The 26,247-nt window shown below is 41.7% G+C and overlaps 1 protein-coding gene across 1 annotated transcript; it reads left to right on the top strand.

The window, feature by feature from the left end:
• Positions 1–1,017: 1,017 nt before the first annotated feature.
• TLX1 (T cell leukemia homeobox 1) lies at positions 1,018–21,579 on the top strand (the record flags this gene model as incomplete). The annotated part of the gene is made up of 3 exons (XM_081956011.1): positions 1,018–1,501; positions 6,280–6,481; positions 20,158–21,579. 3 exons carry the CDS (start codon positions 1,018–1,020, stop codon positions 20,378–20,380), a joined length of 909 nt encoding a protein of 302 aa, XP_081812137.1. The 3' UTR covers positions 20,381–21,579.
• Between the last annotated feature and the right edge of the window lie 4,668 nt (positions 21,580–26,247).

The following is a 26,247-nucleotide window of genomic DNA, read 5'->3' as shown; positions in this document are numbered from 1 at the left end:
TAAAAGTGGGGCTTTGATGAATGAGGTGAGGGCAAAAAGTGCTGAGATGTTCAAAGCATACCAATTTCTATAGAAATTTGTCCCCAAAACGTTCTGAAAATACTGCATTTACTTTGGGAAGATTCAATCCATTAAAAGAAAATGGCTCTATTCTACAGGGACTAGTCTAGGCAGCAGCCAGGAGTTAACAGTAAATTGAAGGCTCACACGGAGGATACACACTACTCTTGCCCAGTATTGAGGACACTTAATGATAAGCGTTTCTAGCCCAGATTAAGTTCAGCGAAAGTGATTAAGATGTTTTAGACTCCAGGATTCTCCCTAAATCAGTGTGGGTCGAAAAGAAAAAAAGGGAAAGGGGAAAGGAAAGGTTGAAGATAATTGGTAAAGAGGGAAAGTACAAGACAACAGCTACAACGAAAGAATTCTTTTTTGTTTGTTTTTTATAGGACCGAACACACGTGGCGCTCAAAGGTTCAAAACACCGGAGCAAACGCTTCAGAGGCAACAGTTTCCGCGGGGAATTAGAACAGAGAGCCCTGCAAGTTTCGCTGCCCACCCGGACCTCGCTTTCCACGCGCGGTCGGCTGATTTGCTACTGCCGGGCTCCCCGGTTAGATTTTTGCTGGGGGGGGAAGCTCCTTGTCCTCCGTCTCTTTTTCTCCCTCCTCGCTTCTCGGGGCTCCACCAATGGGGGAGCAGGGCCTAGCAGCGCCAGGCTTTGGGCCAACATGATTGATGCCCTCGGAAAGAGGCGAGAGAGGGAGCCCACGGGCGCGTATGTTCCCCCTCCCCACCCTCTCTCCTCCTCCTCCTCCTCCTCTCCCCGCTTTTCCTTCCTCCGCTTCCGGCCGTCTTTTTACCTCTTCGGGAGCAAGTGAAGCGAGACCAGAAAAGCTGCGCGTATTTTTAAAAAATCTCTAGGACTGAATCAGGAGGAGGAGGAGGTGGCGGCGGTGGTGGTGGCGGTGGAGGGGGGTGGGAAATCACCCTCTTTGGGGTGGCTCTCGGCCCAGCATGGATCACTTAGGGGCGCACCACCTCCACCAGAGCCACGCCGAGCCCATTAGCTTTGGAATCGACCAGATCCTGAACAACCCGGACCAAAGCAGCTGCATGATCTCCAACGCGCGGCTCCAGGACGCGGCAGACTACGGCCTGGGAGGATGCGTGGTGAGCAGTGCCTACAACCCCATGAGTGGCCACTACGGCTCGGCCCCCGGCGGTGGAGGGTCCTCCTCCGCCGGGGGCTACAGTAACGGCGCCGCCTGCAGCATGGCTTCGCTGGCGGGCTCCTACAATCTCAATGTCGGGGTCGGGGCCATGAACGGAAATAACCTCAACGCGGCCGGGGGCGTGATCCGAGTGCCGGCACACCGACCCATGGCCGGCGGCGTCCCCCAGCCACTCCCCACTGCCGTGCCCACCGTGAACAACCTGACGGGGCTGACCTTCCCCTGGATGGAGAGCAACAGGCGCTACACCAAGGACCGCTTCACGGGTGAGTGAGAGGCTCCGGGGCTCTTTCCGCCCCGCGCGAGTTGCCGGCATCTTCCAGCGCTGTCTCCCCGCGGTCTCCCCGCTCCTGCCTCCGCAAGCCAGTTGGCTGGATAGCCTCCCTCTCCTGCCCTCCAGCGAGAGAATCCCGGCCGTGCTCGCATTCGATTTGCAACCGCTTTAATTGAATCGATTGGGTTGATTTATAAACGGCGTTGACGGATGTGCTTTTAGCTGTAGGGCCCGAAAGCAGCGATGCCAGAAATTCAGAAGGCTAAACATCTAGTAGCAAGCGTGTCCTAATACTTTTCATGGCGACTTGATTATCCTTCTTAAATTAACGATATTTTTATAGTATACTTAGTATCAGCTTTCACACTGATTAAAACTTCTACGAAAGGGATACCATACCATCTTTCTGAAACTCTTACCACTTCTCTCAGAAGCTCAAATCGAAATAATCTATTCGCCTAGCCTTTATGCAACTTTTAGAAACATTTAAACATTCTATTTTATTTTCTTGGATCAAGCATGTTGTTTCCACATTTTTAAATTAAACCATGTTCCCGCAACGTAGGTTCGTTTCCAATTTTCTATACTTCGTTCACGAATAGATATATTTGCCCACCTCAATTCCGCTCGTAAAACGCATCCGCCAACGGTAACGACATCTCTTAGGAACATTACAGATACGGCTAGAATCTATACTATACTACTATAATAACCCTATAGCAATCACTATCCTCCACAACATCATTATCTCTCTGTATGCCTCTGTAAGTATAAACATACTTACGTACACCGAGAGACCTACCGTTATCAAACGATTTCACAGACATAGTTCACCAACTTTTGTTAGTATATAATAGTCCAAGTTGGAAAATAACTAGGTTTTAAAAATGTACCCTAACTAGAATTTCAAAACTTAGAAATTGTAAATTGACCAAATAATGCGTCTGTCTACATATTCCCTGATCAGGTTTATTCTGCGTAATTGTGTGCACCCCTCACAATTACTGTTATAAATTATGGGAATACGGATAAAAATATACATTTAAAAGAATTGTATCTTTCAGCCAGACGGTACAGAAATGATATTAATACCGGTAGCGCTGAAAGGGAGACGGCCAGAAGATGATCTATAGTTGAGTCCAAGAACCCCTATGCCGTTTTCCCCCCTTCGGCCAGGTTCATCTTTTCCTAGAAGTATGGGGTATGCATGACCCATAAATCGGCACCTACATTATTCGACGTGCCTTAAAGGGGTCAGGGGAGGGGGAGAAGAGAAAAAAATGTCAATTTGTCGCTTAATGGCAGATCTATTGGAAGATAAATCTTAGCAATCAAATGCTCTTTCCGAATCGCCCAGATTTACGCTCATCCCGCCCCTCCCTGCAACCAGGCTGCCACAAACAATAATGGTAATTATATTTCAATTTTAATTTAAACGGCGAGCCCCGACCTTCATCAATAAAGGCTCCCATTATCTGACGCTTCGGAGCAGGATACGACGTCCCGTCCCCAGGGCTAGCCTTTTACCTGGCTTCCAGCCGGGGCGGGGAAATTATTACGGTACATGCAGATTAGAGTAATGGTGGCTGCGATGTCCCCGGCAAGACGGACGGGCAGATCGAGGCTGTGTCGGCGCGGTTCTTGCTCTGACGCTCTTGCTCTGACGGGAGCCCCACGGCTTTCAGCGACAGCAAAGCCCGGCCTGCACATTGTAGATCCAACCGGGAGCCATTATCACTAAACGAGGGCAGCCAATTTCGGACTAGACGCGGCCAGGAAGGAGGAAAAAAATTCCCTTCGGTTGTTAGACACCCGCTCTCGCAGGATGGGACGCGCTCCGGTCCGAGCAAAGAGGCCTGTAATGCGGGTTGCGCTGAGTTTTGAATTGCCCGCCACGCCTCAGTTTCTATGGGAGTTGGTTGCTTTTACTTGAATGGCGGAGAGAAATCGTAAAGAGCCGCGGAAGCTGAGGAGAAGGGAGACCGGCGCTTTTTGGCAGCGCTGGTAGTGTCTAGAAGCAGCTTAACCCGAAGACGCGACGACCCAGGCGGTCGCTTTATTTATTTCACCTGGCCGTCGCCAGACTGGGGGTCTCTGCTGGATTACCTCGCCACTACCGCCAATTAGCAAGGCCGGACTAGAGGCTGTTCTTTCGAAATTTCCACTCGCGAGGGCGCAGACGCAACTGAGGCCTAGCCGTCCGAAAAATCCCTCGCCCGGGTTTCTTCCCTGCCGAGGGGCTGCTGCAAATGAGGCCCGGTCGTTTTAGTTGGGAACAAATCATCCTCCGGCCCGTCCCCGTCGGGCTTTATATATTTTATATATGAGGGAATTTTTTGATCCCGAGTCTCATATTCGTTTTTCGGAAAGAAGAGATTTTGTTCTTGCTACAGAGGCCTAGCCTTGGCCTCCCCCCCCCCCCCCCCGCCGCCGCTCTTCCGCCGAGGGCCTTTACTAGGGAAACGCGAGCCATATTGGCGTGAGGAGCGGAAAGCTGAGCGGAGCCGCTAGGGCTATTTGTGGCAAAATCAGCCTCGGCGCCGCCGAACAAGGTGCGTAGAATTTCCCTCCCTTCCTTGTTCGGTTCGGGAAACTGCTGAACTTTACGGAGAGCACAGGGCCCAGATAAGGCCAGCTCAGAGAGATCTCAGGTGAGATAACGGGATGTTGCTGGTAAATTAACCAAAAGTCGCCAATTTCAGTTTTGGGATTATTTATTGCGTTCTTAAATGGATTTGCTGCCACTAAACGAGATACAAACAAAACCAGGTATCTAGGAGAGTTGGCGATAGATTGCAGTGATATTCTATTTTAAACACTATTGTCACCTTCGTTCTATTTCTTCCCCCAGTTTCCAGCTAAACTTTTCTGTGCCTCTCTGGCATCTGATTACTATCTTTCCAGCAAATGCTCAGCCTTAGAGAGAGGGGAAGAGGGTACAGGTAGATAACACCCTACCCCTCCATTTGAAAAAAATAAAATCCCTGCAACTGCTTTATCAACATCCCCGTTGCTGTTGTTGGTGATTTTAGTGTCCATAATAAAACTATAAACATCTACTTAAGCTAGGAAGATTTTGGAAAATAGGTTTTTTAATTACAGCGGTAACAAGTGAAATATATTCTTAGAGAAATTTGAAAAGAGCCTTCTTTAATTGCAGGGGGGGAGACTTATTTGAGGCCGAAAGGACCCAATACTGTAAAAATAATTTCCTCATGTGCAGAATCATTATGTAAAGCCATCTAGCTAAAATCAAACACTACAATTGTAGTAGGCAGTACAATTATCCTGATAGCTTCAATCCAACAGTGCTACAAAATTTATAACAAGTCATATTTCCTAGATTTAAAATTAAAGCCATAAATGAAGGAATTCCAAAGATTGTCAAAGTAACTCAGAGCAATTATATCTAGAATAATTCTTGGAAGGCATTCCTGTGCTGCTCCTTTCACTTCCTGCTTCCATTAATAACATTTTTCTTAGCTTTATAAGTTAAAATATTTTCCTTAGTTTTATGATTTACACTTGACATTTCTTGGGAATGTGTTTAAGTGAGTGAGGTTGGGAGACAAATATATTTAAGATTATAAACAAAATAGCAAAATATATATTCCCATCAACATTATTTCAGTTGGTAATTGCATGGACATTTATGAATAAATCAAATATCAAAAGCATATTTTGATAGAGAGATGCATCTCAGTTCCATACACATTTATAAATAATTGTGTCCACTGTAATTGCATGCAAGTTATGTGACATACAGTGTCAGTTCCGTGGAGTTCAGTGGCACTTAATTCTGAACAAACGACTCATCTTTAGCATCGGAGTCAGCCCAATGCATATTTCCTTAGACATAATCCCAATATTTAAAAAGCTGTTTTCATTTGTATGAAGGGCACTGTAATTTACAGGCTATATAATACACATCTTTTTATCCAGAGAGAATGGCTCAAAATTCAGGAAAAACTGCCTGTTTAATTAGGTTTATTTTGAGTTTAACTCCTGTCGATTTTTCTGAGAGTACGAACTTTACCCGGGGTTATGGACGTCAGTAAAAACAATCAACAAAATAAAAAAATGCTTACAAATGAAAATGAAAGTGTACTTTGATGATTACATAACTACTATGTAATCTACTACTATGGATATGAATAATAGGGAAGGGTTTCAAGATCTCTTTTGTTCCAAAGTCTTCAATAACAGGAATTTTAAAAATGCTCTTATTGAAAGCTGCAGAAATCTGAAGCTTTATTTTTACGTACTTTCTCCCAGATAGCATTCAAATGATTGGGCTATATATGTACAGTCCCTACTCCTAGCTTGCAAGGTAGATTTGACGCTCTAAACAAGGATTTCTCCCCTCCCCATTTCTGCCCCCTGCCCGCTTCGTATGTACCCTTCGTGTGCTCCTCTGCCACAGAGCTCGCTTCTTGCAGAGAGTCTGGTGCCTCCATATTGGGATCCACCTGGGGACATGGGAAAGCTCCTCCACAGCAGCCCATGAATAAGGAAATATTGGGGGGTTCCAAAACAGAGATTTGTGCTTGGAAATGCAAAGAGGAGATTGTGAGCTCTGTGACCAAGCCTTCTCTGTGCCTTCCTACTTCTCTGTTTGACTCTTGGTGTGTGTCTTTCTGTCTCTCCTCTGCCGCTGCTCTGTGGAGTCCTTCCTGATCATGTCACCGCTTGCTTCTTTGCCCTCCCCCCCGCCCGCCCTGTCTCCCCCTCCAGTGGCCCTCTCACCGTTCACTGTAACACGCCGTATAGGTCACCCCTACCAGAACCGGACACCCCCCAAGAAGAAGAAACCACGCACCTCCTTCACCCGCCTGCAGATCTGTGAACTGGAAAAGCGCTTCCACCGACAGAAGTACCTGGCCTCAGCCGAGAGGGCGGCTTTAGCCAAGGCTCTGAAAATGACTGATGCCCAAGTCAAGACCTGGTTCCAGAACCGGAGAACAAAATGGAGGTAAGCACACCAAGCAAGTGAGCTGTTGCTACTGTTGCTGTGCTGGAACATGTTTTTCACTCACTGGACTAGGTCACCTCCTGGGCCATCAAGACCAAACTCTCTACAAACCTCCAGTATGTTTTTCCCCCCAAACTTTTCAGTGGGAGATCTGGTCTGCCAAATGTGAAGTAGATCCTCAGGATCTACTAGGCACAGATCCAATCATTCTTGGAAGAAGTCGGTCCCATTGGGAGTCATTCAGGAATCAAAGAATTTGTTTGGGTTCCTGTTTAAAAGTTCTTTGTAGGAGGCCTTCCTCCAAATGCTTAGCAAACGGAGTAGTGGCGCTCGTGGTAAATATGTGTCTTCCAATTTTGGCATATCGAGAGGGAAATTGATGAATGGTGTGCAGTTTTAATGTCGAAGGGATTGAGAGTTGTATCAGAATTCCGATTTTTTTTGTATTTGACTATTGATCCTAACACCCAATCCGATATCTAATATTTATTTTATTTCATATATATCACTAAGTGTTCATACTTCTTTTTGAATGTGTCCCTTTATATATGTAAGACATTTTTGCTATGTTTACCTGATTCACCCGCTTCTCCTCCTCCAATTAATGTACGTTATCTACTGCTAGCTAGCTTTTTCTTATTTCTGGGTAAAGGAGCCTCTTTGCTTTGAGATCTCTGATTAGTCAAAGTTATTCTAATGTTTAAATTAGTATCTCTGTGTCTTATTTACTCCATTTCCTCCAAAACATGACCAGTAGATGGGTTAGATATAAAGTCCCATAATTCCTAGACAACGCAGTTGGGAATGGAGTCCATCTTCTTTAACCATTGAGATACATGTACAGGACTTCCTGTCCATCATGTGACTTTTGTTGTGGTGGAAAATATATTTCAATCAGCATACATTAGCTGCTATCTCCCATTTGTTTTGCTTTGGAAGCCAGCAATCTTTCTGATCTATTTTAAGCTTGGAACAGATGATTTGAAAACTGATTGGTTAAAGCTGAGTCTTGGTTTATTGGCTGATGGACTGGAAATGGTGGGGAGGGGCTGGTTCCTGTGAGTTGCCATTCAAAATGAAGACAGCCTGGTTTGTTGTGGAAAGACAGCTTCCGTTGCTAGAGCTACAGGAGAAACAAACCAAGGAAAACTTTTGCATGGTGAGGTCTGATGCATCCGGTCTTCCGTCTTCGGAAACAAGCAAGGGATTTCAGGCCGTATTGTATGTACAATCTCTCATTCTGGGTGACTCTTCACCCATTTTATGAGCAGAATAGAGGGCTACCATCACCCACAGCAGAATCCCAAGCCATTTCCTTTGCTGTCTATGACTCAGCAACAACTCAGGAGGGAGGTGACTAGAAGTGGCTTAACCCATAAATGTTCTCTATTTTGAGGTGGCGCAGTGGTTAGAGTGCAGTACTGCATATTTCAGCTGACTGCTAGCTACAGTTCGGCAGTTCAAATCTCACCGGCTCAAGGTTGACTCAGCCTTCCAACCTTCCAAGGTTGGTAAAATGAGGACTCAGATTGTTGGGGGCAATAGGCTGACTCTGTAAACCGCTTAGAGAGGGCTGTAAAAGCACTATGAAGTGGTATATAAGTCTAAGTGCTATTGCTATTTCTAGAAATGTTGTCTTTAAAATATCAGATGAGCTGCTCCAACATTTTTTGTTCCTTGTTCTACTTCTGATCTTCAAGTGGTCTAGGCAGGTGTTATCATTGCTTAAAATATTGTTCCTGGGAACCACACAAGATTTAAACAATATGAGAGGGTTTGCACTGAGCACCCCACAGGTATTGAGGGCAAAATTTCATTGTTGGGATTGATCTGGAACTGGAGAGGTGAGTTTTCTTTCTATTGCTAGGACTGATACAAACTGTGTGGGCAGCAGAGGAGAGAGAATTTTCATGGCAGCTAGAGCAGGGGTGCCAAACTGCTTCTTCACGTTTTTGTCACGTGATGTATTATGACATTTTCCCCCTTCGCTAAAATGGGGGTGGATGTGACCAGTGCATGACGCATCTGGCCTGTGGGCCACAAGTTTCACACTTCTGACCTAGACTTCCCAAGAGCCTGAAGCAAACTCCTTGTCCTGACAAAAAACCCATTTATTAATTTACTGTGATTTCTGCTCATTCACATCTAGCAAAGTCTTTCAAGGGAGGATGTACAGTCACAGACCTCATCTGGCTTGGAGAGCTGACAGGCTGATAGCTGCAAAACTTGGCAAGGAGTCTTGGAGAGTCACGAACCAATTAAACAAACTAATTGCCTCCTGCAAACTCCACTCCCCTTTCTCTCCTCTTTTATTTCCTCTGGGAGGGGCCATTCATCGTCCACCTCTGGTCTTACTCCCAAGTCGACTCCTGTTCTTTAGCTATACCCTTCGTATGGCAACTCTGCTCATGCGCACACTGGGAACAGGCTCCAGCTGTTCGTCTGCCTCACTGATGCCTGCCTCTGAAGGCAGCTGATAATTGGCATACAGCTCTGGCCCCCTCTCTGCCTCCGACACAGAGCCCTCATCAAAGCCTTCCCCAGACTCCAGGACTGGCCCATGTTCCTCCCCCAACCTCTTCACTGTTCGAATCTGCTGCCAGCTCTGCTGGCTGCTGGTGGGCCACAACAGACACCTCTGAGCTAGAGACACCTAGTAGATAACCTTTATTAAAACAGCTTCCTGAATAGATGAACTAGATAGGATTGAACAGAGTCCCTTGAAAGAATAACTCAATGACGAGCATCGAGCAGATGTCAAGTGGGTGAGTGAGCATCAAGCGGGTGGGCGGGGCGAGCAAGCAAGCAGCAAGCAGGTGGGTGGAGTGAGAGATCGGCGACTGGCTGACTGGGGGGGGGGGGCAGGGCCAGCCAGAGGTCACTACTGGTTTGGTGAACCAGGCCAAATTTCCCCTATTGGTTCACCCGAACCGGTGTGAACCAGCTGAATACCACTTCTGCTTGAAATTCGTAAAGTTCCTAGTGGTTTTATTATAAAAGGTCTTCCAGACACCTACCATGAGGCCAGATATTAACATTCTGCTTGAAAATAACTAGAGTTTTGGGAGGCAAACAAGCTATTCTCCCATCTAAAATTTTAAACAGATAGTTTGTCTTTACCTGGACTTAGTGAGACAATATAGGTAGCATAATAGCAATCATATCTGAATACCAGTTATCTAGGGATACAAATATTAACAAATAGAATCTTTTTTTTAAAAAAAAGCTACAACCAAATAAACTAAAAATACTCAGTGCATTTTAAAATATATTTCAAATATATATTCTATTTACAAATGCACTCCAAATTAAAAAAACATTATCTTTTTTATCTTTATTAAGATATTATATACACTAATACACTAATATATTATACATATAGACGTACATACTAATAAAAATCATGATACAATATAAATGAAAGGAAAAAGAATAAAGCAGAGCAAGCGAATAAGTACAAGACGTAAATAGTGGAAAGGAAAGAAAAGGAAAGGAAAAAATTGCAATTTACTTCATAACAGTTACACATTTTTCATCTATCCTTCCTCTCTATAGTTACATCGTATTTCCCTTCTTCCCATATTTTTCCCTTTCTAATAATCAAATCCATAAATCATCAGTTCATTTTTTTCCATTTTCAGCAGAAAGTCCATAAAGCTTTCCAGTCACTAATAAATGTATTTGTCTTCTTCCTAATCAAACAAGTCAATATTGCATTTTTGCAAGTTTTGTCATCTTCACCAGTCATTGCTCTGTTATGAGTATGTCAGAATCTTTGTGTCTTTGTCCATATAGTTGTTACAAATATCTGTTGTTACAAAGGAAACAATTTTCCGGGAGTTTCTTTAAGTCCCAACGCCAAAAAAGAATCAGGTCTCCTGTGTTTTAATCTTTAAAATTCTTTGCATTATTGTATGTATTTGTACCCAAACCTTTCTAATTCTTTTACAAGTAAATTATGCATGGTAAAATAACCCTTCATGTTTTTCACATTTTCCAAACAAACCAGAAGTATCTTTATACCTCTTGGTTCTGGTATCCTATACCAGCAGTACATCATTTTAGAACAATTCCCTTCCCTTCCATAATATTTTTCTGACAGCTACTTAGCTAACTATGTAGTAATCAATGCAAGAATACTGTTTCCTGCTGTTGGGAGGAAGTACTTCTACATAATGGTAGCAGGGGTGGGTTCCGGCAGGCACTACTGCCGGTTCGGACATGTGCATCCTGCACTCGCTTGATGCGCGCTGTGTGTGCATGTGCACTGCAATAAAAATGCTTCTGCGCAGAAGCAAAAAACAAGATGGCGACACCTAAGGCGCTGCCCAGAGAACAGGTTTGGGGGCGTGGCAGGCTTGGGTCGCTGCCGGTTCCAGCGACCCAGTCACCAAACCACTACCGGTTTGGCTGAACCGGTAGGAACCCACCACTGAATGGTAGTTTGGGTAAAGACATTCAATTTTCATAGCTCAGTCATGTCCTATGCACTGTTGCCTTTGTGCTGGAATTCAACCAATATAATAATAAAGAATGTGAATTGCAAAGGAGAGCTGATGATTTGTCTAAAAGTGAGAATATTTAAATAGATGTTTAAATATTTAGTAGTTGATATTACAGTAACTCCTCTTTTATGCCCATAATTTATACCCATAATTGATCATTGGAAGAATTCATGGTCCCAGATGTTACAATTCCATTTGAAATAAAGCATGTTAAACTTTTCTATTAATCAGTGTCTCACAGATATCTGGAGCTATACTTCTTGGCCCCCTATTTAGTTAGCAGACTTAATAATAATTAGAACATTTTGAATCTCTCTCTCTCTCTCTGGGTACATTATTCATTTTTGTAAGAGCAATAAAACATTATAAACAGGGCATTTGTGTTATTGCCATATAATCATGAATGAAGAATACATTTCTGTTTTTTTTTAATATGATGTGCCTATCTGTAATTTCACTATAAGCTGTTTTATACTATAAATGTGTACTGAAAATGTTATTAAGGCTGTAATCCTATGCCAATGTATATAGGAATAAGCCCCGCTGAATAAGTAACACCTATTTCTAAATAAGCATGTGTCACATAATAATTAGCTTAAATTATATATACAGAGAAATGCATATTGTAAAAGAGCCAGAAAAGGTGTTAAAGTAAGAAGAGGCCCAGGCTTGTGTCTGACCCCAGGCATGAAAGCTCGCTGGATGACTTTGTGCCATTTATTGCCCATCATTCTAACTGTCTCCATTGGACTGCTGTTGGGAAAATAGGCAAAGGGAGTGTAAACTGATGGAGAAAAAGCAGAATGCGGTATAAAACAATTAGATTAATTATTGCAAGTAGAGATTGAGGGCAGAATTGATATTGAGTTTTGTAGGCCCTAAGGGTTTTAAATCTCAATTTTAGCAATTGGTGTTGAAGTGTGCCTTCTCACAACGCTTTAAATAGGCAACATATTCAGGCCCCAGAGACATTTTTTTTTTCTCAGCCCAAAAATCTAATACTTTCCTTATATGTGGGTTTCAGTTCCCAGAATTCCCCAAATAGCATGTTTTCTGCTGAGAATTCTGGGAATTTTCTAACACCCAGGTTGGAGAAAGGTGATGTCTTTGATAGATCTTGGAAGTTTCCTTTTGAAATGAAAAAAGGAATAGTCTTCACTTATAAAATAGCCTTTACCTATAATGCCACCATTATGAACTGTTCTTCACTTCCCTAAATATCAATCATCACCAGTATGTTGCCATACAGAATCATCCAAAGAGTCTGAAAGCTGGCAAGAAAAAAGAATTTATTTTGCACACTTGCTACCAGCAAAGGCTAAATTATACACAACCAAGATAAATGAAAAGAATGCCAGGAAAATTATTGCAAGGAAAGATACTGGGACGTGGTTGGTATAAATAATCAGTCCAGTTTTGCCAGAGACCAAGAATGGGAAACCGCAAGAATGCATTACTTGAACTCTGTTTATAAATGTACTTTTGTCAGTGGATTGTGGAGCTGTACGAAAGACAGAATTATTATTGCAGAAATCGCTACACAGAACTTGGAATATTTTATTCTCAAATAGGATTGTGCTGTCTTTACAATTGTAGTATAGCACATCTTTAACACTGCGTGTCCAGTATTGGATACCTCTTGGTTTGCCCCTATCAAGCTGCTGTTATATGAGCAGCTACTCCCTCCCTCTTTCTTTCCAGCTTACATTTCAAAGTGGGGCTCAACATTACACAATAGCCTGTTATTTGTGGGATTGCCTGTTCATGAGGAACCCGTCTGGCCCATCAGGTTATTTAGGATGGGCATGTTCCAGGTCCGTTCCCTTAAATGGTGCCTTCTAGTGGGATTTTGGAAGCAATAGCAATAGCACTTACATTTATATACCACTTCACAGTGCTTTACAGCGCTCCCTAAGCGGTTTACAGAGTCAGCATATTGCCCCCAACAATCTGAGTTCTCATTTTACCCACCTCGGAAGGATGGAAGTCTGAGTCAACCCTGAACAGGTGAGACTCAAACTGCCGAACTGCCAAATTGCAAGCAGCCGGCAGTCAGCAGAAGTAGCCTGCAGTACTACATTCTAACCATTGCAGCTCTTACCCGTGTCCCTTGAAAAATAATCCTCCCTCCACATTTCCTTGGGCAATTTTTTAAAAAAATTCTCAAATAGCCTGCTTATCTTATAAAGATAGCAGACGTAGCACAAGTGTAATCCAGAGACAGCTTGCCCAGATGTGATCCAGAGACAGTTCGCCTTGTATGGTTGCAAAGTTTTCTAGAATGTTTGGTTCCTTTCCCTGCAAGGAATAAAATGGATACCTTAAGCCAGTGATGGCTAACCTTTTTGTCGTTGGGTGCCAAAAATGCAAGGGAATGTGTGCGATAGCACCTGCACATGCTGGCACCCATAATGCAAAGTACACCCCCACGTGCGCATGCGTGCACACACACCACACTCACCCCCACATGCGCCACACTGCTCCTCTCTAAGCTGAGCTCGATATTTCCTCCGAGGGAGGCGGGGCAGGCTGTTTCTGCCCTTCCTAGGCTCCAGGAAAGCCTCTGCAGCCTGGGGATCAGTGGTGGGTTTCCAAAATTTTTAGAACCTCTTCTGTAGGTGTGGCCTGATTTGTGGGAGTGGCTTGCCGGCCATGTGACCGGGTGGGCATGGCCAACTTGTAAAATGTGGTGAAACTTACTTAACAGCGCTCTTGCTTAGCAACCGAAATGTTGGCTCAGGAACTCTGGCATTTGAAGCACGCAAGTCTTAAAAGCTGTCAAGTGACAAGACCTTTGCACCCCTAACCCTTTAGAAAAAAAAAAAACCCAGGGGTGTTCAAACTTGACAGTTTTAAGACTTGTGGACTTCAACTCCCAGAATTCCTCCTCCAGTCATGTTGGCTCAGGAACTCTGGCATTTGAAGCACGCAAATCTTAAAGCTGTCAAGTGACAAGACCTTTGCACCCCTAACCCTTTAGAAAAAAAAACCCCAGGGGTGTTCAAACTCGACAGCTTTAAGACTTGTGGACTTCAACTCCCAGAATTCCTCCTCTCGCTCTTCATCTTGATGATGTGCAGACGGGCGGGGGGGGGGGAGGGAGCTGGAACCGGTTCTAAACAGCACTTTAGATTTGTGGAACCTCTTCTATAGAAGAGGTTAGAACTGGCAGGAGCCCACCCCTGCTGGGGATGGTGAAAAAGGGGCCCAATCGGTCAACCGGAAGTTTGGAAACAATCAGTTTCCAGCTTCCAGGGTGCCAGGGGGAGTCGTTTTCGCTCTCCCCAGGCTCCAGAGCCTTTCCTGCACTCTGGGGAGGGCAAAAAATGGGCCCAATGAGCCAACCAGAAATTCGACCCGTTGGGCCTGTTTTTTACCCTCCCCAGACTCCAGAGGCTTTCCTGAAGCCTGGGGAGGGCGAAAATTGCCTCCCCCAATCCGGAAGGCTGAAAATTAGCTGGCCGGTGCGTGCATGCATGCTAGAGCTGAGGACTCACGTGCCGGCAGATATGACTCCGTGTGCCACTGACTGGCCCAAGTTACCCCGTGACCTCATTGGTCCAGTAAGGACATGAAGCTGGTCCTTACAGGTGGCCTCACTTATAAACTCCCTTGTTTAGCAAACACTTGAAGTTGCAACAGTATAAAAAAGGTCAGATTTACGATCAATCTTTGCATATTTGACTGTTGTAGCATCCTATGTTTGCAGGACTACTATTCAGGCATTTTGTAGCTGGCATGCATTAAGGACCATTACGGAATCCATCATCATGTGATTGCTACTTGTGTGCTTTCCAGTCGGCTTGTGTCAAGCAGAGTTAATGGAAAATGCGGAAATAAAATCATAAGTTGTGGTTACATGATGTTTTGCTTAAAGGCTATGGTGACTCACTTAATAACTGAATGGGAAGGAAGGTCATAAGATTTTTGTTTTAGCAGCCGCAGATTAGCAACAGAGCTGCTGGTCCCAATTTTGACAGCTAAGCAAGGACTTCCTGTATTCTAATGCACCAGGGTTGATTTCAGAGTAGGTGTGCACAGGATTTCATTCTTTTTGTAATTAATATATGCTGGACTGTACTCTGAAGCAAATATTTCTCTCTTTTTTTGACAATGTTTCCAAGGTCCCAGTGCAGTCTGGATGGGACTTCTCCCACGAGACATTTCTTCTCAGTGCCAGGAAAGCTGTACTTGAATTTGCATATTTGCAATTAAGGCAATGAAGGTCTGGCTGAAGAGCTGTAACTAAGCTGCTTTCTATTGCAGTCTTGAAACAAATTGAGGCGGGACACGGTGCTTACTTTATTCTTTCCCTCCTCCCCACCCCACCCCCAAAGCCTGGCTTTGTTTTTTGTTCCTTAATAAATTACTGCTTTTCTCTGCCAAGTGAACAACTTGGCTAACTAAGAAAAATATTCCATACTGAAATTAATAAATCTGTTTTCACTAATTACAAACCCAGCTAAACAGCAACAGAAGAGGCCGGGTTACATTTCTCTGAGTCAAAACAATATTAAATATGCATCAGGAGTAAATTTGTAGTGGAAAGAAAATGGCATTTTTTATTCATGCACTTTTGTTTTGTTAGAGGTTGAGCAGAATATGGTTTTAGAATCCTTTTCCCAGTACACATACAGACCCTCACACAATGCATTTGTAGACACACACATATACAAAGGGCTTAATTTAAAACATACTGCTTTATGTGAAAAATTAGCACACATTTAAACTATTGGTTCTAAACATCCCCTTCAAGAATTATTGGACCAAGCTTCCCATCCTTCTCAGTCATTGCAAATGCTGAGAACTGTTGTCCCAAATAACCAGAAGCCACCAGATAGGATGAAAAAGGCATAAATGCATGTTACTCTGTGTGTGTGTGTGCGCGCGCGTGTGCAGTTTCTTCACCTTATTACATTAAGAGGGGGTCTTTTTAGAGCATGTCTGTTAAATGAGTCACATGTAGCTATGTCTATTCAGCACCCTAAGACAAATAAAAAGAAACTACATTATGTCCTAGAGTACGGTATACAAGTCTTTCACAATACATGTCTTCAGTTTTGTGTTAACCAACTCTAAGGAGTCTTTTACAGTTATGTGTGTAGGTAAACATTCCACATCTATAGCATCTAATTGCTCATCTGCTCCCAAGCTGTTGCACATTTATTTCAGCATGCATTTTTTAAAAAATTCTGGTACTTTCTTATCTAGGGATGTAGGTATATTCTTTCTCTCATGTTTTGACTGCTGCAGTGCCTTGGAGGGATTGAAGAGCCGTGATGATGCAGTGGCTAGAATGCAGTACTGCAGGCTAACTCACTGCTCACTCCAGGAATTCGATTCTAAACTTTCGAGGTCGGTAAAGTGAGGACCCAGATTGTTGGGGGCAAGATGCTGACTGTAAGCTACTTAGGGACAGCTATAAGGCACTATGAAGGGATATATAACTCTAAGTGCTATTGCTGTGGGGTAACATTAACTCACTTGCTCTCAGAGAGGACCGCTATTCATGGTTGTAATTTCAAATCTGCCAATGAGATCTGAAATATTTTTAATAGGCAATTGATGGTTCTACTGTTAATACAGAAATGTTGGTCATGACCTAGTAAAAGTTAAGTATTTGAGGCCACAATGAATTCATGAGATCAGATTATATACCTGCCTTGAAATCAGATTGATCTAAATGCTGTACTGTATTAAAGCTATTTGTGTCTAGGCCTTGCATTTTTTTTTTTTTTTTTGCATTTCCTCTTAGGTGTAATCTCCTGTAAGATATAGTGATATTAATGGAGCATTTTGTTGTGCAAAAAGGGCACAGTTTAGATCAGGGGTGTCCAAACTTGGGAACTTTAAGACTTGTGGACTTCAACTCCCAGAATTCCCCAGCCAGCAGAGGAATTCTGGGAGTTGAAGTCCACAAGTCTTAAAGTTCCCAAGTTTGGACACCCCTGGTTTAGATCTAAACATAAATCATTCTCAGAAAGAGAGAAGTAAACTTCTCAAATATAGGTGGTCCTTGACTTACAACCACAGTTGAGCCCAAAATGTCCATTGCTAAGCAAAGAAGTTTTTAAGTGAGTTGCATTCCATTTTATGACCTTTTTTGCCATAGTTAGTAAGCGAATCACTGCAGATGTTAAGCTGTTAAGCAAATCTGACTTCCCCCATTGTTTTTGCTTGTTGGAAGCCAACTGGGAAAGTTAGAGATGGTGATCATATGATCTCAGGACAGGACAGCTGTCATAAATACATGCAGTTGCCATGTGCCAAATTGTAATCATGTGACTATGAGGATGCTACAGTGGTGGTGAGTGGGAAAACTGGTCATAAATCACTTTTTAAGTGACAGTCTGACTTTGAACGGTCATTGAATGAATGGTTGTGAAGACTACCTGTAAGACAGAAATATCGTTTCTTTTTCCCATCTCCACTCTTCTTGAAAAGTATTGAAGTTTTAAAATTAATAAATTCTCTGTGCTTTAAGGAGTTAAACCTGCATTATGTACCACATTTCACGACTCTCCTTTTTTGATAATTGTTTCAATAATCTTCCCAGATCCAATGGAATCAAACTAAACCAATATCCCAGGTAGAAATTGTTTTATATTATGACTAAAAGTCTGACGGTTTGTGAACTGCAGCAGTGGAAGGAGATCAATATCAATAAAGATAATAAAAAGGAATCTCCTAGAGTTTCATTATAAAGTGATTTTCAAAACAGTTTATTACCAAGTAAAGAAAAGAGGAAATTAATAGTTTGATGGACAGTAAATCAGTCTCCTCCTAATTCCAATCAGAGTCACTTTTTTTTAAAGGTATAGATTCTTGGAAATATTAACATTTGGGGGATTTCACCAGAATTTTGAACAGTGGAATGCTATTCTAAGAATGGTCTTATTAATTAGCTTGTTGGCTTTAGCTTTGATGGAAGTTGCTACATAATATGGGCCCCATATTACTGGTTTCTGGCCTAGCTCAACATGTTAGGAGACATGCTGATTCACTTCTTTGTGTATTATTTCACTTCTGAAATTTCTAAGTCTAAGTCAAAGCAAAAATGTTTTAGGGAAATTGGGGAGTAAGCAGTGGTGGGTTTGTACCGGTTTTACCACCAGTTCGCTTCTGTGTGCGCTCTCCCTCTCTCACACGCATGTGTGACTCTTCTGCACATGCGCAGAAGTGTCGGGGTGGGTGGACAGAGCCTCCCGCCGCTGCCACTACCGCTTCGGCCAAAGTGGGCCGAACCAGGATCAACCCACCTCTAGGAGTAAGGGTGGTTTCAACCTGTGGCGATAACTGCAGATGTTGGTATGAAAGGGAGAAAAGTCAAATCTTTCCTGAGATTAGCATTCTCATCTGAAATCTTTTGAGTTTGGCATTCTTGCCCCAAATCTCCAAAGTATTTCAGATGGGAACAGTAACAATTTATAAAATTTGGTGAACTATTCAGATATTAAAATAACATATCAAATGTATTTATTTTTAAGAATCTATACGGTCACTAAGAGCCAACAACAATTTGATGCCATATAATCACTATAAACAGGTAATCTATAATATTTTTCTGGGTTTCTGTTTTTAAAAGGCAGTTAAGAGTATTGTAGCATTTATTTTAAAATACCACAGTTTTATTGTAAGCTTATAAAAGCAGAGTACTTGATGCATCTGATGACAGTAGCTCCAAAAAGCCTGAAGTCTTCCCTTTCCTGATTGAATATTGCTACTTAAGAGATAATTTCTAAAATCCAGAATCAATTCCTTATTAATCAGATTTAGAATAAAGTGATTGTTAAAGAAAGAAAGAAAGAAAGAAAGAAAGAAAAAGAAAGAAAGATGAATGCAAATAATTTCTAACTTGTCTTAAAAGAAACTTCAATTCATTCTTCTGGTAGAAAACCAGGATCTGGCACATGCCAGCCAAATCATAGTACTAAGTTACAAAACTGGAAAGAGAACTGCTAACACCTTTCATACTTCTTCCTATTCTGACATTTTTCTTGTGAACCCCTTCATTTTTCTGCCTGTCTCGGCTTTTTTTTCTAGGTCCCTTCTTTTCTCTCCCCCCCCCCCCACTCTGCAGTAGCTTCTTGTGGACTTCTTTGCTCCTTTTGATTATTTCATAGTCCTTAAATAAAGTAGAATTAAGGGAAGTTATTTTGAGCAAAAAAGTTGAAAGGTGTTTTATGTATCTCTTTGGGAATCGTACTGTGGCATGAGATAAGTTCTTGTGAATTGAGTGGCACCAACTTTAGTTTATAATGGACGCTCTGGGTTCTTTGATGCTCTCTCAGCTTGATTGTTTTGTTGTATACTTTCATTACCAAACTAGGTAACATCATCATGATGTTATCTACTTGGGTAATGAAATGTCTTCAAGCAAATAACCAACCTCAGAGAGCACCCAGAACCCCACAGAGTCCATCATGAGCCACAGATATTATCTTCTTTATCTGTTTTTATATTTTGTTTTCATCTTCAATGCTTCTGATTATGACATGATTTTAGATCCTGTTAGTTGCTACAAGTGGTGGATGTGGACTAGTTTAGTGTATAAATTTTCAAAGGGTTTGAAGTGTTTGTTCTGTGTAATCGTGGTACAGTTTTAAAACAAGAGGCATTCTTTTTATGAATGTGGATTAAAACATTCAGTAGATGGAGCAATTTCTAGAATCTGCAGCTCGTTTTTCACATTTTCCACTCACATAAATGTGTAAGGAGAAAATCATCAGATTCACACCATCACGCACACATACAGCTGATCCCTCATAATTCTAAAATTTAGCATCAACCAAATGACATTAGTAGTTAATGGATGGATGCAGGTAGTAAGTGGAACAGAATGTGCTGCTTCAGACAACACAAAGTTATTGGCTGCCACTAGGACGGTCATTGATTGAGATGGTTTCAAAGAAGGGCTAGGTCTTTTAAGGGGTGTTCCCTTTGATTGTTCCATGGATTCTCCATGCTCAATTATTTAATATAACTGGGCAGCAGGTTGTCTTAAATGTGACTTTTCATTATGGCTATAATGGAAGGGGGGAAAAAAATCCTTGAGCATAAGAATGTTCCAAAAGATGGGAAGATGTGGTGGTAAAATGGAATTCAACTTTTACAAGTAAGAGACATCTGTTGTCCTGCTGAAACTTGACATACTCCGTGCATTTCTCTTAGGCGGCAAACTGCAGAAGAACGGGAAGCAGAGCGGCAGCAAGCCAATCGCATCCTCATGCAGCTCCAGCAAGAGGCCTTCCAGAAAACCATCAATCAGCCCATCCAAGCAGACCCAATCTGTGTTCACAATTCCTCCCTCTTTGCCCTCCAGAACCTTCAGCCCTGGTCAGATGACACCTCCAAGATCACCAGCGTTACTTCTGTGGCCTCTTCCTGTGAGTGAAATCTTACCTTTGCCTGTGCATGGACTCTTGCATTACAGAGCGGCTGGCCTTATTCAGCATCATCCGTAGAAGACACGGTTACCTGTGAATGAGCCAGTGGCAGCAACCAGACAATGTCCCCTTGCTAGCCAAGGCTCCAAAAGGTCATACAGTGCTGGTCTAGTGGAGTGTTCTAATAAAAAGGCAACACTTTCCTTCTTTCTTCTTCTTCATCATCATCATCGTCCTCACTACCGTATCACCATCTTCTTGAAAAGGGTGATATTGAAACAATCGAAAACTCTTTCGGAGAGAAAACAACATTTTCAAGAAACAACTGCTGGTATATCGTTTTATCTGCTGACAACACAGGAGTTGTTCTCCCATGTAAGTGTCGCGGGCTGATCATTTCAAGGAAAACCCCAATTGCAATCTGAATGAAGAATAAGAACTTTTTTTAAAGAACAGCTGCATCTCCTGCTGGTGCCCTTTTCTTAAAAGACATTTAGATTTTACAAATAAATAAAATCTCGCTCCTTTATCTTTTGTTTTTTTTCCAAGATGAACTTTTGGGGCTTTTCTTGATTTATTTCTTTTCGTTCCGCTGAAGGAATGTTGATACTAGAATGACTGAAAAATGCAAAGCTTGCCTCATAAACTCTTGTGTGGAAGCTGAAATCAGTTTCACAGCTACCACAGACTCTGCATTGATCAACTTATATTTTAATAACGCTGAGGCATCTGTGGCATTTTGCAGGTGTAATGCAGTTTTACTTGATAGATTATTTTGGTATTGTTGATGATATTGTTCAATATTTCATTTAGTTTTGCTCAAGAAGTCAGCGCCACAAAAGGGGATGGGAACCAAACAGAACATCCTTCTCTTTCCATTTCTTGACCAGTAATTCACAGTTTCCTTATTGTATTGAGAAAAAGCTTGTGATTAATTTAAGCACTTCTTACAGCAAATTCCAGGAAGATACAAAATATCTAAAATATATAGGGGTGGTTTTTTTTTTTTGAGTTAATTTTTAACCTATGCATCATTTATATTTAAAATGAGATGGTACACACAGCCAATTTATCAAAAAGAAATATTTTAGTGAGTTTCTGAGATGCATTCTTTGGTTTGTTTTTAAGTTATGCACTTATAAGAAGGTTTCTCTTTTGTGTAATCATTTTCTAAAGTGTTTGTGTAATTTATGTGGAAAAATGAATAAAAGGGGCAAAGTATTAGTCTCAATTATTAGAAATAACTTTTTTAAAATGACATTTCTTCACCTGACTTTTGTGTTGATTTTTCTAGAAAAATATAGTTTCAAAGATAAAGCAGTAGCTGCCCAAAAAACCTACTTTGAGCTGTGATAGAGAGGAGAATCTCTACTTTTTTTCTTTGTTTACTGTTGTATCCTAACAGCCATGAATATAAGTATATTCTTAATTTCAAGCATAAAACTTGAAAAATAAGCAAGGCTATAAACACACAGAGGGAGGTGGTGGCTCAGTGACTAAGATGCTGAGCTTTTGATCAGAAAGTTCGTCAGTTCGGTAATTCGAATCCCTAGCGCCGCATAACGGAGTGAGCTCCTGTTACTTGTCCCAGCTTCTGCCAACCTAGCACTTTGAAAACATGTAAAAATGCAAGTAGAAAAATGGGGACCACTTTGGTGGGAAGGTAACATCATTCCATGCGCCTTTGGCATTTAGTCATGCCAGCCACATGACCACGGAGACATCTTCGGACAGCACTAGCTCTTCGGCTTTGAAACACAGATGAGCACTGCCCCCTAGAGTCAAACGACTAGCACATACTGTATGTGCGAGGGAAATTTTTACACACAGTCCATCCAACCAGTTTTTTTACCCTTCTGGGATCTTCAAGAAGTGCTAAACTATCATCTCTTTTCTAGCACATTTGGAGATTTTTAGTTTGCTAAATTGAATTATAAAATATATTTAAATATTAAACAATAGGTAAACTTAAATCTGAATGCTGTAGTCTATGACTAATTGTTAAGAAATGTTAACTTCAGTTGTTTGTAATGAAAAGGTAATCTAACATTAAAACAGAATGATGATTCTGTTTGTGTTCACATAAACAATGAACAAGCATTAATATAAACAAATGAAGAAGCCGAAAAACTTACCGCAGCACAAATTCCAGCAGCTCCATGAATGACAGGCGGATTAAGCCCAGAGGAGGCTCATCAACTTTCAAAACGTATTGTTTTTATATAAAGCCTACCCGCATATTAAATTATTTTTGTTTTCCTGGCATCATACCTTACTATAAAAAATGCCTGGTATTTATTTTTAAAACTTTTTCACTTTACTAAATGTTTATTTATTTATTAGCTACAAACAGCCGTAACAATCAAAACATAATAGGGGCTCCACAGACAGAATTCCCCCCGAGGCCTGGGAACATAATTAATCAGGAATTAATGTTTGTAATAAATAATCTAACAAGCACAGGTTTGAATATCAAGCACCATTAGATATTAAAGTGTTGCTTGGAATCGCACCTTTGAAGGGATTTAACCTTTAAGGAAAACAGCCATCTTCATAGCCTTATCTGGAATATCACCATGGCTTCATACGATGCATTAAACCCTAAATAAATCTGATCAACAAAACACAAGTTTTGTGTTCCCACAACATGTTAAGCCCAAATAAAACCATGTTAAATGATGGCATGTTTCACATGTGCTAAATCAATGACTGAATTTTCACAATATTTGGAATAACAATGTAGGGTAATTCCATTTTACCATAGATTAGTATGTGCCACGAACCCAGCCAATTCTATCTGAATATGAGATAGTTCTAGAAAGGGGAATGGATGTGTATATCGTACATGGTTTCAAAAAGATGTGTTAATCGCATTTTAAAATTTGTGCCTTGTTACCCCTCCCAATACCTGCCAGCTTATTTCTGTACATAGAATAAAAAGGATACAATTTTGTCCTTTGTCTCAAGTACAATTTAAATTCTTTGTCTCCATTTAAATTCTTAAATTGATTGTTACAAGATTTGCCGGATGATTAAGATAATGGTGGAGTCGTTGGTGCTCTCTGAGCTTGGTTGTTTGCTTACAGTTGTTTTGCTCCCCATGTTCACACTGATTGTGTTACCTACTTGGGTAATGAAATGTCTTCAAGCAAACAGCCAAGATCAGAGAGCACCAACAATAATTCCACAATAACTTCTGTTGAATTAGGATAATGGAAAATTATGTTGGATTTAATTCAATAGGTAAAATTATTCTGATGTACTGTTACTCTGGCCATTCCTTTAACCTTCTTCAGAATTCTGCTATATTACATTTCTTATTTTGAATTCATTATAGGGCAGAGATCTGAGAGGATGACATTTCTCAGTTTTAGAGGATTAATGATGAATTCCTAGTTATCAGCCAGCCTTACACAGTGGATACTGTACAACAGGGTGATAATATAAGTAAGCCTTGTGAGGGAGACAGGAAGATAACTTCAAGAAGCTAGCAGTTGTTGCTTTAATTGGGAATGTGCATCAGATTTGGCTAAATCCCAGATTTTGAGATGAAGGGAAATAATTTAGACCTAATTTTCAATGTTGTGAAGCGGAGTAGGCTAGTTTGAACTTGAGCTGTCCTTAAGGAAGTGCCAGCTCCGATGTAATCTCTTGCAATGTATGCCTTGTGGCAAAGAGAGAGAGAGAATTTTCATTGCTCACCTGAAGTACCATGGTTCCGATACGCATGGCCAAGCCACTGTTCTGCAAGCAGGAAGAAAACCACAAGCCTGTATCAGGTGCAAGCTCCATCCGCCCCTAAGACCTCTTCCGAAGAATCCTGCATTGGGAGAAGAGAGGATGTGCTGCACTAAAATTTTCAGGATCTATAGACATTTATTTGTGACTTGATGTATTCTTCGCCACTTAATATTTTGTATAATATAATTATCCCAGCCAGGGTATGCTCAGAAGGGATGCGGTGGCTCAGTGGCTAAGATGCTGAGCTTTGTCAACCAGAAAGGTCGGCAGTTCGGCGGTTTGAATCCCTAGTGCCACATAACGGAGTGAGCTCCTGTTACTTGTCCCAGCTTCTGCCAACCTAACCGTTCAAAAGCACGTAAAAATTGCAAGTAGAAAAATAGGGACCACCTTTGGTGGGAAGGTAACAGCGTTCCGTGTGCCTTGGGCGTTGAGTCATGCCGCCACATGACCACAGAGACGTCTTTGGACAGTGCTGGCTCTTCGTCTTTGAAACTGAAAAGAGCACCGCCCCCTAGAGTCGGGAATGACTAGCACATATGTGCAAGGGGAACCTTTACCTTTACTTATGCTCAGAAAATTCAAGTGGTGCCACAACACTGATTGAGGCTCTTTGTTTTATCAGTGCAATGCATCTCGACTTTTTTGGCTACACCCTTTAGAGACCCCCCTCTCTCCGTTCAAAAGATGTGCCTCAAATTAAGCCTCCTTTCTGAGAAGCTACCCATGATGGAAAAAGCAAGGGCAAAGCTGCTCCACCTCAAAGACTTCAGAGCGCTTCGGCTTCTCTCAGGTAACAGCTGAAGCTTGAGACAACTTGCTCCAACTGGCCTCCCAAGAATGTGTCAGTTCCTTGTCACCAGCCTGCCTCTGTGAGGCTCTTCCAGATGGAAAACAATAAGGATCAAAATATTTCAAAGACTGAGAGAGGGAGGGAGAAAGGAAGATGGGACTGAAGATGCGAAAACACATGGTGTCAAAGGGAGACATTCGTCAAAATAGAGGGAAAGCGGTAATATCCTCAGGGTAAACAATTTTGAGAGTTTCTAAAAAGTGTTTCTTTTATGGATATACTTACGGTGAGTTTTTCATATATCCTGTAGACTTGCCTCCATTATGGTGAAGGCTTTCAATAAGCAAGTCATCCTTGTCACTGGACATCTCAAGGGCACAGCTTTCCTCAGGCTGAGAACTAGATTGCTATAGCCTTTTTAAAAGGCATGGGGGCATGCTGAAAAATGAAGGGGGGGTCTCATTGTAAAAGAGGGTGGGGCAAAAAGGTTTTTAGAAGGCAAGTCGTGACTGATCATTTAATAATCTATAACATTTAGCACAAACATGTACAATCAACCCCGATTCCCAGATTTAGAATAAATTTGGAATGCATTAATTGAATAAAATAAATTAATTTCATTACAATAATTTTATTCCGTTTAATGCGGTTATTAACAATAATCAGCTCCTGCAACCTTCGGTCATAGACATAATTTCCTGTGCATATACACACTCTCATAAATGCCGAAAAAGGGCACACGTGCATACACACAAGAAAATAATATTTTATTTCTCATTTGTAGTAACACTGGAAGCGAATTAGAGAAAACTGCAGAAAATTATAGTCAAGGAATACGATACATTGTGGACAGCAATGACATTATAGGTGATATACTGTCTATATTTGACCCCAGATAGACTGGCGAAAATGTATAAAGAGATTTCTTATAAATCAGTGTTTCTCAACCTTGGCGACTTTAAGTCCTGTGGACTTCAACTCCCAGAATCCCCCAGCCAGATGGCTGGGGAATTCTGGGAGTTGAAGTCCACAGGACTTAAAGTCGTCAAGGTTGAGAAACACTGTTATAAGTGCTGGAAATGTAGTCAAAATCCAAGTTCATTTTATTATATGTAGTAGTTTTGCATATGTGAAAGCATACAGGATAAACATTGCAGAATGGCATTGCAGAAAGTATTTAAGATACAAATATTAATGAAACCTGAAGCTTTTCTTTTAGGTATTATGGACAAGCCAATTGAAAACAAGTTTGGGGTGCTATTCCTTCACATGGTGACAGCTGCAAGGACTTGCCAAACACTGGAAAGAAAAAGGGATATCGGTTGTTGAAGAATGGATTTT

The sequence above is a fragment of the Natrix helvetica genome, assembly GCF_964273705.1.
Source record: "Natrix helvetica genome assembly, chromosome: 5".
Lineage (NCBI taxonomy): Eukaryota > Metazoa > Chordata > Lepidosauria > Squamata > Natricidae > Natrix > Natrix helvetica.
Note: the sequence above shows the minus strand (reverse complement) of the source record. Positions and strands in the feature narration are given on the sequence as shown.